Raw genomic sequence first — 12,282 nt, forward strand, 5'->3', positions numbered from 1 at the left:
CAGAGGTTGGACCTGGTCAAGGCTGAGCCTCTGGTCTGGCTGCATCCTGGAACCACAGGGAGGGCAGTAGCAACTAAAGCCTTAGGGGCAACTGAAATTCTTTATTTGTCCCTCTACAAACAGAGGAGCCCGGGGTTGGGGGGGGGGAGGGGGAGGGTCATGGGTCCCTATACCCAACCAAACAGGGATTCCTAAAAATACCTGCAGACTCATGAAGGAAGTAAGCTGACAGTGAAATTTGGGGCAGGGAAGGGAAAGGAAGAGAATGGTGTTGTGGAGTGCCCCTTCCCTTGTCCCCACTTACAGCTTCAGGTTCTCAGCTCAGGGCAGGCAATCCTCTGTTTTATCACATCCAGAACACTTACCACACACAGTCTGCAACAGCCTTGGAAGAGGGGTCTGCTAGGATGCAAGCTGCAGCAGACTGACCCCTTGGCAGGGGACTCTGGGCTCTGGGGCCCTGGGGGTATGAGGAGAGGGGCTGGCAGGTCTGCACAGAACCACCCCATCATTAGCATGCTGCACATAGGTGAGTTCAAACGCAGAGGCTGGATCTGCAGCCCAACTGGCCCTGGGCTTCGGCAAAGGACCTTGGTGTGCAGTGGCCTGATTTAGGGCTGAGGGCCCTTTATTCTCCTTTGGAAACTGTGGAGATGAATTTTAAAAGGCCGAAGAGTGAGGCCAGCACACCTAGGCTCTGCCAAGTCCCCCCCTGCTCCAGTCCCCATCTTCTTGCCTCTGCCCTTGCTCTGCTCTAGAAACTGGCACTAGCTGTACCTCATCTCTACCCCCAAAGTCTATTTTCTCTCTTTCCCTTAAAGCTCTTTGTTGTTGTTTTTGTTAACCATCAGTGTTCCTTGTCAATGATCCCAGGGAGAAGGTAATGCTGAGATATGGGCTCCAAGCGGCCATGGGGAGATCTCCTTGGGATCATTCCTTCGGAAGAGGTAGTCCAGTTGGTAGGCACTTACAGGCCCCCTGGAGGCTGAGAGCCACCTGAACACCACGGGGGAGCCAAGACAGTTTTTACAGTTGTCATTTTAGCTAGAGAGGCAAACAGATCAAGCAACTTCCATGAACTACCAGCTGCCAAGGGGCCTTCACTGGCACTGCTGTGAAAGGCAAGGAGTGTGGGAGAAAGCAGGGGTTTAGAATCCAGCCAACCTTGTGCTCAAAGCCTGGCTTGTCCTCTAGCTCTAGAACCTTGTCTGAGCCTGTTTCCTCTCTATAAAATAGAGATAATAACTCCTGCCTCATAAAGTAGGGCCCGATGAGGACTGGTGACAACACAGGGTTAATGCCTAAGACCGTGTTGACACATTGTAGGTACTCCACAGTATTGGCTATAATCATGATTGCTGTTGGAAGGCTCCACAGAGAGTCAGGGCAATCTGAAATCTGATCCAGTTCAAACTGGAGACCTTTGACAATAACCTAACCTCTCACGGCCTCTGTTCTCTCGTCTTAGGATAATGTAGGGGAAGTATGTAGCACAGCACATCACCTGGCACATAGTGTCATGTCCATTCTTCCCAGACCAAATGGAAAACCTAATTTCTACAAACTCAGCAGGACTGATGAGCTTTCTTTTCTTTTCTTTTTTAAAGATTCTATTTATTTGAAAGAGAGAGCATGAGCAGGGGGTAGAGAGGCAGAGAGAGAAGGAGAAGCAGGCTCCCCTCTGAGCAGGGAGCCCGACGTGGGGCTCAATCCCAGGACCCTGGGCTCATGACCCAAGCCGAAGGCAGATGCTTAACCAACTGAGCCACTGGGTGCCCCAAGCTTTCTTTTCATTGGGCCCGGTGAGAGACGCAAGGGTGAGGTTTCTATGTACCTTTGTGGAACCCAGACACATTTCCCAAAGAGGTCCCCACTGTACAACTCCAAGGTGTGCCATCATATGGAACACACTGCCACTCTGACCCCAAAACTCTCAGAAAAGGGTTTTTTCTCCTAAAATTTCACCTTCAAGGGAGAAACTCAATCACAAAGATGGCCCCTAGGCTCTTTAGGCCCAGAGTAACTTGCAGCCGAACAGGGTGACCACAAGTGAGGAAATCAATTGTTGCTGTGGAACTAGATGTCTCCCAGGTAAGGAAATAACTGGGCTTAATTACACAACATCTTTGGTCTCCATAATCTTGATCCATTAAACCCTTGCTGCTGGGTTTGAGGTAATGCCCAGGAGGAAGGGGTTAGCCCATCACACTAATAGTATCAACCCTTCAATCCCATAAAGGTAATTATGGCCACATCCTTTCCCAACAGCCCTGAGTAAACCCACAGATCCCTTGTCAATATGGGGCTTTTCTAGGCAGCACCAGCTCCGCCAACACACAAGAGAGGCCAACCGCCAGGTCGCCCGGAGTGACAAGGACTCTGAGCTCCATCAGCACTGGTCCACCCAAGGCCTTCTAGCCACCCAACCCTTTCTGGAGACCTTCCTCATCTGAGGCAAAATGCCTGACCACATCTTCCAGGTCTACCTGTGGTCTAGAGGGATATGTAGGCATCAGAAGTGAGGGTGGAGAGAAATGGCACCTGACCAATTAGGTCACTGCAGAGCCCACTCCATCTGCCCCATCTCCTGAAGACCACACTGACCGTAGTTTCTATATGGCTAGTAAACCATATTCATTTTTCATTCTGGTGTGTGGTGGGGAAGGAAGGGCAGAAGAGAAGACAGGAAAAAAGTGTAGGTGAAGAAAACTGAGTGAGAGGCCCAAATAAGGTCTGCATCTGGGGACAGAGAACATTATTCTTCATCCAGTCAGTCATGGTACCAGTTGGCCTCATCTTGAAGGGCTCTTTGCCAAATGCCTTGGGCAGGAGGTTGGATTGGGCATCTATCCCCAATCCCCATATGGGGGCGTTTCCATAGTCTGCCTATTACTCTGATTTGTTTCTTCCCATTTACAGTGTCTGGACAGGTTCTCCCCAAGCTTCAGGAACAAGCAGAACACTCCCACTACTAGTCAGGAGTATCCATGGCTCCAACTGACCCTATCTTGCCCAAAGAAATGCAAACTAAGGCACAGCAAGGCCACAAATCAAAATCAGTCTCTCCTATCCTGCTCTGGAGACAGGTAAGCTGCAAGCCTCTTTCCTACTGGTACTCAGTGGAAAGTGCTAAGACCCTGTAGGTAGAAAGTGATGGGTACTGGAGCCCCATGGACTGCCTCCACCTACCACAGCCAGGGGCCTGGCAGAGGCAAACAAGGATGGACGTGGAGTTGACCGTGAAGCTGCCTAGTTCCCAGCTTGCCCCCAAAGGGCTCAAGCTGAGCCAAATAGCTGCAGTACCAACCCTGGCAGGGAAGTCTTCCAACTGCACAATCACAAGCCCTAGCAACACGTGGGACTCCCTTGGGGGGTCTCCAACTCCAGTACAAACTACTACAATTACCAAATCCACACCGCTGGAAACTTGTGAATGGGCCAATGAATGGGTTTCTGGGATTTCTGGTGGAGTAAGGAGTTAAAGGAGCCAAGAACCCAGGAGTTTTCTTTTCCCTCCCATACTCATGCTACCAAAAATCACTGAAGGCTTATTACGCATGAGGAGCTGGCCTAGGCACCACCTAAGAACTGGGTCCAGCACTCTGCACCTGCCATCCCCTCACCCCCTTTGCAGCCCCTTTCCACTCATCAGCAAGCCTCTCACGGACCCCTGTTCGTGTTGAGGACCATGACGAGCTGAGCAACAGTACCACAGCACTCCTCACCTTCAAAGCACCTTATACAGATTAATGAATCCACGTGGCATCTACGAGAGATATCACAGCCTCACATTACAGAGGAGTATGTACAGGGTACCCAGGAGCCAGACCACACCTCAGAGAACAGCCCAAGTCTTCCATCCCACCTGCAAGAGTGAGGCAGAATGGGTTTTCTTGCTATTCCCCTGTCTTCTACCCACTTAGCTAATTCTTCACAAATGTTCCTGTCATTTCTTCTGTTTTCCAAAGAACAGCAACAATCACAGTAACAAAAAATGTTCTCCAAGTAGATGATTTCATTCTGCCAGCCCCACCTCTGAGACTCCAGCAGCCATGACAATAATGGACTAGTGTCAACAAGAAGGAATAAATCCTGGGGCTTTTCAGAGGATAAGAAAGCATCCATCTGCAGGTGTTCACTAGCATATCTGGGGTGGTCTGATGTGGCCTGGGTGAGACAGCTGCTCTGATCAGACCCACAGTCTGTCAGGCCAGTAGCCTGCTCCTTGGTGTGGCTAATACAGGAGTAAGATGGGAAACTGAGGCTGGTTCATGATGATCTGGAAACGGGTTGGTATGCCCACAGCCCCAAATGCTTTCTGGGCTCTTGGATAAGGTACTGAGTCTACAAGTCTACAAAGGAAATATCACAAGTGACTGAAATAGCCCTTGGAAATGTTGCCTGGGGTAAAAGAAGAAAGACTTTCCATTTGAAGAGGTGCCAAATCATTGCCTGCCTGGGGCACATCCATGTCTCAGTTCAGCTCTGTTTGGAGGGTGGTATCTACTCAGAGGGGCAGGCTCAGACCACCCCCCATTTTGTTATTCCACAGAACTTAATTTATTTCCTTATTTTTTTTAAAAGATTTTATTTATTTATTTGACAGAGAGAGACACAGTGAGAGAGGGAACACAAGCAGGGGGAGTGGGAGAGGGAGAAGCAGGCTTCCCACTGAGCAAGGAGCCCGATGCAGGGCTCGATCCCAGGACCCCGGGGCCGTGACCTGAGCCAAAGGCAGATGCTTAATGACGGAGCCACCCAGGCGCCCCTCCACAGAACTTAATTTAATCCAATCTAATCCCATGGTATAGAAGAAAACCAAGAGAGAGCGGTAAGTGCTCAGTGGAGAAGGTGATGAGAGAAAGACACGGAGAAGATAAAAGGAAGAACGCAGCCCTACAGAAAGAATCACGCCAGCTCTGGGGAGAGAGTCGAGGCAAGGCCCTGAGGGGCAAAGCTGACATTACTACATTAACGTAGGAAAATGAGTGGTACAGAGACAAGAAGAGGGGTGTCTGGAAGCCTCATGTGGCAGCCACTCTGGCTTGTTGGGAGCGAAGGCCCTGCTCCAATCAGCCCCATATCACACTGGTAGCTGGGAGTCAACCCGTCTCCTGGAGTCGGACAAATCCTATCACGGCAGCCCTTCAGGACTTCTACCATAGGGGAAAAAGGGGCTCTGCTGTCTACCTCTTATCAAACGACCATCAGCCTGCAATGAAAATGTGCACACTCCTCCTGGCATTGATGCTGAAGCCAGGAAGAATGAGCTGACAACTCCAAAGGCAAGAAGTAATTCAGAGGAGGGGTCGGTTGGCAGTCTGGCACCTTAGGAGTAGAGAATCACCAACCTCAGTGAGTTCAGAGCCTCAAATGCCCCCACTGTGGCTCCAGGACCAGCCCCCAGTTCCTGCAAGAGGCACATGGACAGCTTGGGCTCAGAATCATTAGGCCACTTATCCTGCTGGACCATTTCAGGAAGAATCCTGCGAAAACAGAGGACCAAAAAGACAGATGCCCATCCCTTCCCCCACCCATTCCATGACATCCCGAGGCCTTGGGTAAGCTCAGATACATCTAGGTGGTGCTCAGAGTCTCCCTCACCAACGTAGGGTATGATCTGAATTCTAGCTTTGTCACTTACCAGTTATGTGACTTTGGATAATGATTTGAGCTTACCACACCTCTCTTCCTGCAAAATGGAGATCAGACTACGTGTCTTGCACAGTTGTGCAGTCTGGACAGGATGGCCAGAGAGAGACTAGCACAGTGCCTGGCATATCCACGCTCCTCAGAATATGCTATTATCACTGTTACCTGGAGCAGCACTTAGGAAGGGCCTCTGTCATGGGGTCAGTCACATCTCTAAAACAGACACGGGCTACCCTGTGCCTTGGGGACATCCCCTTTACAATTCCTGTTGGATTTAGCTTTTGTGGGGGCCTTGCCACCCCAGGATTGTGAGCCTTGTAAGCAAACAGCTTTCTGAGAGGCAGAGGAACTTCCTCTGGGAACCACAAAACCGTGCTGCCAGGCAAATGACAGCCCGGGTATTTGTTTTAATTTAGGCTCTTGTCAAGAGGAAACTTCATGGCTAACAGCCCAAACATGACTGCACAGCACCTCCCCAGGAAGCCTCATTCTATGGCTCTCAAATAAGCCATTTTGAGGAGGGCGGCAGGGACTTCTCACACTGCTGCCAAGTCAGTGCCTCCCCCCACCCCCCAGCCAGGCTGCCCCAGGAGCCCAGGGGCTAGGGCAGCAAGCAGCACGGCAAACAGCTCAGATGCCAGCCTACTTCAGTCAGGGCTGGTTAACAGGCACCCCCAGAGAAGGCCTCAAGTCTAATTCCCTCTCCAGGTCCCACCTTCCTCTGGTCAGAAATGTTCAAGGAGACCTCAGACAACTTCCCTGCTCCAAGAGGTGGGGGGAGGGAGAGGTAGGAAAACTTGGAAATAATTAGGTTGAGGAGTCTTCGTCAGGGCAATAGAGAAAAAGCCAGAGACAGATTTCCATAGGATTCTATGCTTTGAGAAATACAGAAATCACTACTGGGTTTTGCAAAGGGCCAGAAATATTTGGGAACATAAGTAGCATGTGAATATGAGGCATTGTTTTTACTGTTATTTGCAGGAGTGCAGCTAAGAGGTCACTAATCCTTCCTTTGGGTCAGGAGCTGATCTGCAGCCGGCCTCTGAACAGATGTGTGCCCCCATTCACGCAGACACGTGTACACACACGCCACACAGTCACAGGCCCTGACCTTCACCCAAAGATGCTGGCCTCCGCCGGGTGGGGGGAAGGAGCAGATGGAGTGGCTGGGCTCAGTGGAAGACTGACACCCAGGGGATCTGGCTTTGCCTCTTTGATGTTGAAAAACCAAAGCAGAATGAACCATCACAAGGAGAGCTCCTGGGGCGGGAGTGGGGGGGGGGGGGGCGGAGAGGAAGGAAATAAGGATGGAGGGGGAGGAGGAAGGAGAAGGTAGAGGGAATGATAGGGACCCAGGGGCAGAGGCCAGATGCTGAGGAGCCTCCAAGGCAAGGCCTTGGGGTTCAAGGCACCATCCTTGTCCATTCCTCTCTTCCCCCATATAACTGTCACCAAGAAATTTGAAAACAGGTTAACCCTTAAAAATGTCCTTGTCCCATGGCATCCAGTGTCCAGAAACCGAACTTGGCACCATCTGCCTCCCAAACCCCTGCCCCCTGCCTCAGGACTCTGGGCTAGGAGACACAGCAAGAGAGTGGGAGGGTCCCACCGAAGTGCTCAGAGAGGCAAAATCCCCTTCTTCAGGGGCCAGCAGGACCCTCTTTCTACCTCACTGAAAGCTTCCGGGAAGGTGCTTCAAGGGAGAGGTGGAGAGAAGTGCAGAGCTTTAGTCACCTCAGCAAGGCAAGGGTGTAAGGTGGGGGCGCTCACGGCTCCGCAAGAGCCCCCAGAATGTACGAGTGATCAGTTACACATCCCCAGCGGCAGTGCAAGAGCAATCACATGATCGAGGCAGATTTGGGAGCGAGGGGGTGGAGAAGCCGAGGTGTTTTTTTTTTTTTTCTTTTTTGGGGGGTGGTGAAGGTGGGGGTGGTGATGAGGCTGGCAGGAAAGACTGCTGAGCCGTAGCTTTCCAGCTCCTTCAATGCAGATACCCCCCGCGGAGCTGCACCTACAGTCCCTTCCACCCGACCCCACCTCCACCCCAAAACACACAACGGCCCCAGGATGTCCCTGAGGTGACAAACTCAGGCGCCAAGGACTTTGCCAAAATGGCCTTTCTGCTTCAGCGCGGACAGAAGGAGCAGTCAGCGGGAAGCGGAGGGAGCACCCTACAAGGGCTCTCCTTCCTGAGGGCTGGGGAGTGCTCAGTTACACAACAGGTGGGAAAGGGGTGACACAGCTCTCCTGGTCCTGTTGGGCCACTGGCCCCCCACCCGCGCTCAGTCCGCTCTGGGGACCCCATCTGTGGCCGATCTCTCCCCCCACCTCCCGGCCCCCTGACGCCTGGCCGGCAGCCCCCGGCCCCGCGCGGGGCTCCCCATACAAGCCGGGCAGATCCGGGCCCTGGGGGCCGTCGGGGCTCCGAGGCCCGTTCCCGCCCTGCCTCCCCGGCCCGAGAGCACACGTACTGCTGTAGAGGGTGTCGATCCAGGAGAGACGCGGCAGGCCCCGGTGGCTGAGCGGCTCCATGCCCGCGGCTCCGCGCGGCGGCTGTGGCTCCGTCAAATCGGAAACCCGACCCTCATCGCACAACAAAGGAGGGAGGGCGCGGGCGGCGGGCGGGCGGGCCGGCGGGGAGCCGGGATGGGCGGCCAGCCCCGGAGGCCGAAGTTGCCTGGCGCGGGGTGGAGGCGGGGGGAGGCAGGGAAACAGGTAGCAGGGAGGAGCGAGCCGGAGCTGCCCGGAGAGGAGCGGAGGACGGGCGAGGGCAGGCAAGCGCCCCCGGCCACTGCGGCCCCGGCGAGCCCCGCTGCGGAACCCCGAGTGGCTGCCCCGCAGCTCGCCCGCAGACTAGCAACTTCCCCCGGGGCTGCGCGGCGGCCAGGGGCGGGGGGGCGGGGACCGCGACCAATCGGAGCGAGGCTCCCGCGTCCCCTCCCCCGCCGCAGCACGCCTCCAGACCCGGTCGGGGGGTGTGGGGAGCAGCCCCAGTCCCCTCGGACGCCGGGGCGAGAGGGGCTCCAGCCCGTGACGGAGAAGTGGTCCCGCGGGGGGTCTCCGGGCTGCGGCGCAGGTCCAGGCTCCTCTTCCTCCCCTCGCTGGGCTCAGCCGAATTCTGGCAACCCGCAGACTAAGTGCCGCGGGGAGACCTATGGGCCCCGCAGGGGTGACATCACCTGCCACCCCAGGATCTCAAAGCGCAGTTTTTGGGGCCGGTACCGCCGTCAAGCCCCTCCCCTAGGCAAGCCTGGGGGGGGCGGCCCTGACGGGGTTAAGGTCCTGCCGCCGGAGGAAAGCCTTGGCCGCCGGGACAGTCTTTCCTTCTCAACCTTACCAACCTCATCTGTTTAAACACCCTTGCCCTGAAAGCGGGGCAGTTCTGCCCTACACACCAGAGGGTGGCGGCTGGAGAAAGGCACGGGGCTGGGGGGTCGAGGAGGGGCAATGGAGGACAAACTGGAGACAGGAGAGACTCCAGGATCTTCACTGGGTTCCCCAGGAGACTTCTTTGGGGATCCACAGTCCCCGCAGCCCAGAAGGCATACCTTGCATGCGTAATCACATATAAGTTGAGGGAAGTCTGGGGTCAAGATGCCTCTGCGAACAGAACCTTTAGAAATAAAACTCCTGGTAAGACCTCCCAAGAGCAGTGAAGAGGTTGTTGGGAGGGGGCTTTATGCCTGTCTCCTGGGATCCGAGGCAACTTTGCTGCAGATTTGGTCCTGTAGGCCTCCTCTGGCCAAAGGGCTCTGAAGGGCCCTGGAATGAGGGGCCTCCGGCTAGGGGGGGCAAGGGCAGGAGGTGCTGAAGCTCCTCTCCTGAACCCAAGAGAAGAGAAGCAGAAGCCTTCCTGGGACTCAGAAGCCTCTCCTGAGCTCTGCTGGGACCCACCCACATGGGGGCAGGGCTCCTCATCCTTCCAAACAACCACAGATCCAGTTCTTGAGGAAAGGAGCAGACCCTCACCCATAATGCTGAAAGGAAGCCTGCACCCAGCCCCTGCAGCTGCTTGGGTAGAGGCCTCCAACTCACAGTAGGTCAGGTGAGCCCCTGGGAGGTGCAGGGGAAGGGTGTGGAAAGCCTCCACAGGTGGCTACCGTGGGTGTTTTTCAACTGTGAGGTAACACTGGCCCCTCCCCGCATCCACTCCCCTCTCCCCCATCCCAACTCTCTGGGCTCAGACTCTGGCTCTGTCTCTTTGGCCCCTCCCTGCTCAGCTGTCACCCTCCCACCATCCCTGACTTGCACACAAGACTGGGAGGACCAAGCAGGCACCTGGAGCTTGGCAGAGAGGGGGGGTGTGCATCTCCAATGAGATGCTCCAGAAATAGAGCCAGAATGGGAGAGGAAGCAAATGGGCTCTCAGAGGAACCAGAGGGAGGATGGTGAGGGTGGAGGAGCAGAGAGGGGCCCAGAGGCTCTCTTCTTCCCACGTGGAACTCTCAGAAGGCACGGAACCCAGAAGAAAGGTGGAAACAGGAGCGCAGCCCAGGAAGGCAGCAGCACTGCCCCCTCCCCAATAACCACCACCTCCATCAGGGCAGCCTGGACCCTCTCTGTATGCTGCAGGGATTTTCCTGATGGCCACATCCGGGCACTGACTGTGAGGAGGCCAGAGATGTATGTTTCTGCGTGAGACACATACATTTGCATACATTTTACATTTTTATCTACAAAGGCTTGAACATGCTATTTTCAGCATTTTCAAGCGAAAATGTTACAGTTGCTCTCCTTAGCATTGCCACTGTTTGCTTTTTTTCCCCTACATTCTGTCCAATCCCATCCTGGACCTCCCACTCCAGAACACAATATAGGGTCCAGGGAGAGAACAGTCTTGGAGGAACACTTGTAGTAATTAACGGAGGACATCTGTGGTGCACCTGGCTTGGACCCCAGTGCTTTGCTTACAGGATCATTTCCCTGCGAACCTCACTGCCATCTCAGCTCCCTGCATTTTCTAGATGAGAAAACGGAGGCACCGAGTAGCCCTCCCAGCCCTCCTCCATCTTCACACACCCGTCTCCCGAACACTCGTCCCAGGAAAGGGTAGTTATTTCAAGATGCCCTTGATGCCATTGCTGGTGGCTTCCAGTAGGTAGGTAACACCACACAGCCTGACTCTAATCTGGGCTTGGAGACAAGTGTGTGGGCCTTTGAGAACCAGGGTGATTTGAGACTGGAACAGAAGCCTCCAGATTCCTGGCACTGAGGGTGGGGAGGAGTTTGGGGAGATCCAATACCACATTCGAGGAAGGAAGGAGTTAAGGAATTATCCTCATCTGCATTTTGCCAAAGGTTAAGTGCTCTGCCAGCAACCCCAATCTCTTTGAGCAGGGGAGGGGCTCTCCTGTGGACAGACTGCCCTGATTCAGCTAAGTGCAGATCTGCCTTCGAACCCCAAGGCACTGAATCAGCACCCAACACATTTCATCCTCCAGGCCCACACTAACCATTCTCTGTCCAGGCTTTTGGGTGAACACTCTCTATCTTCACCAGCCATCCCTCTGGCCTGTGCACATAGGCCAGGCTTGATGACCACCTGCTCCTGCCTTACCACCACCCATTTAAGGGGGATTGAAGGGCCGGTTGCCTTGCCCGTAGCACTGGGCGTATGATGAGAGGCTGAGTGGGAAGGAGATATATCCCATTCTGAAGGTCAGTGGCCTTGCCCTTAATTCCCAGGTGTCTTCCTGGGAACAACTGACTCTTGCTTCTACCAGCCACTCAGCCAGATGGAAAAAGGGTAACTGTACTTACAACCAAAACTCAGTATCGCCACCTTTCTTCCCTCCTCACTGTTAGCAACCCAGTTCCACGGTGCACAAGAGGGAGGCTGGGGAGTCCCTGCTTCCTTGATCACCCGGAGGTCACGGAGGTCACAGCTGGTGAAAAGGATGTCCGTTCACCTCTCCCCATGCTGGGGCTGGCAGAGAACACCACTGTGCAGAAGCTGGAGGTGTAGGTGGGGGTGGAGGGCCTCCGCATTCAAATTAAAAAACAAAAAACAAAAAACAAACTATGATAGCCAAAAAACCAAGACTTTGTACCCTTCCTGCCAGATCTGTTCTTTAAAAGCTGGAACTGCATTTTTTTTTTCCACCGGGGTATCCATAGCACTCAGCCCAGTGGATGACTGAGGCTCAGGCAGACTAAAGTGTTCATAATCACATTGTGCCCACAGACCAGCCAGACTCTCTGCCCAAAGCCCGATAGACTGGCATTCAACAATACAGGTTGAATTCGTAAAATGAATGACAGCTGACATTTGCCGAGTGCTTGTTAGGTGTGGGACACTGCTCTATGGGCTTCAGGTAGATTATCTCCCTTAATCCTCATAATAAGCTAACGAGATAGGTACTGCTCTTCTCTCCATTCCCCAGAAGCAGTCGGGCTAAGCATCGGCCAGCTACAGCCACTGGTGACACTTGGAAATGAACTGAGATGTGTATAATCTCTGTATTGGGCTGCAATGAGTGAAAAAATGAATGAACAGAATGAAGTTAAACTGAGGGAGAAAGACGCTGGAGCCACAGCAGGAATGCAAGGCAGTGTAATTCCAGAAACCCTGCCTCCCCCCCCCCCCACCCCAATGATTAAGCAAAAGGAGAACTGGTTCTCAAAGCCACA

The 12,282-nt window shown here is 54.0% G+C and overlaps 1 protein-coding gene across 4 annotated transcripts in view; it reads right to left on the bottom strand.

Annotated features, from left to right (window-relative positions):
• ABR (ABR activator of RhoGEF and GTPase) overlaps positions 1 to 12,282 on the bottom strand; it is a 175,248-nt gene that overhangs the window by 123,453 nt on the left and 39,513 nt on the right. The window contains exon 1 of one of the 4 annotated variants that reach the window (XM_027625397.2): positions 8,124 to 8,782. The exons of the other annotated variants lie outside the window; for them this stretch is intronic. Coding sequence (XP_027481198.2) covers positions 8,124 to 8,184 — 61 coding nt within the window. The 5' untranslated portion in view covers positions 8,185 to 8,782. Of the gene's footprint in view, positions 1 to 8,123; positions 8,783 to 12,282 lie in introns of those variants that run through there. 4 annotated transcript variants of the gene reach the window in all.

Source organism: Zalophus californianus, chromosome 16, assembly GCF_009762305.2.
Source record: "Zalophus californianus isolate mZalCal1 chromosome 16, mZalCal1.pri.v2, whole genome shotgun sequence".
Lineage (NCBI taxonomy): Eukaryota > Metazoa > Chordata > Mammalia > Carnivora > Otariidae > Zalophus > Zalophus californianus.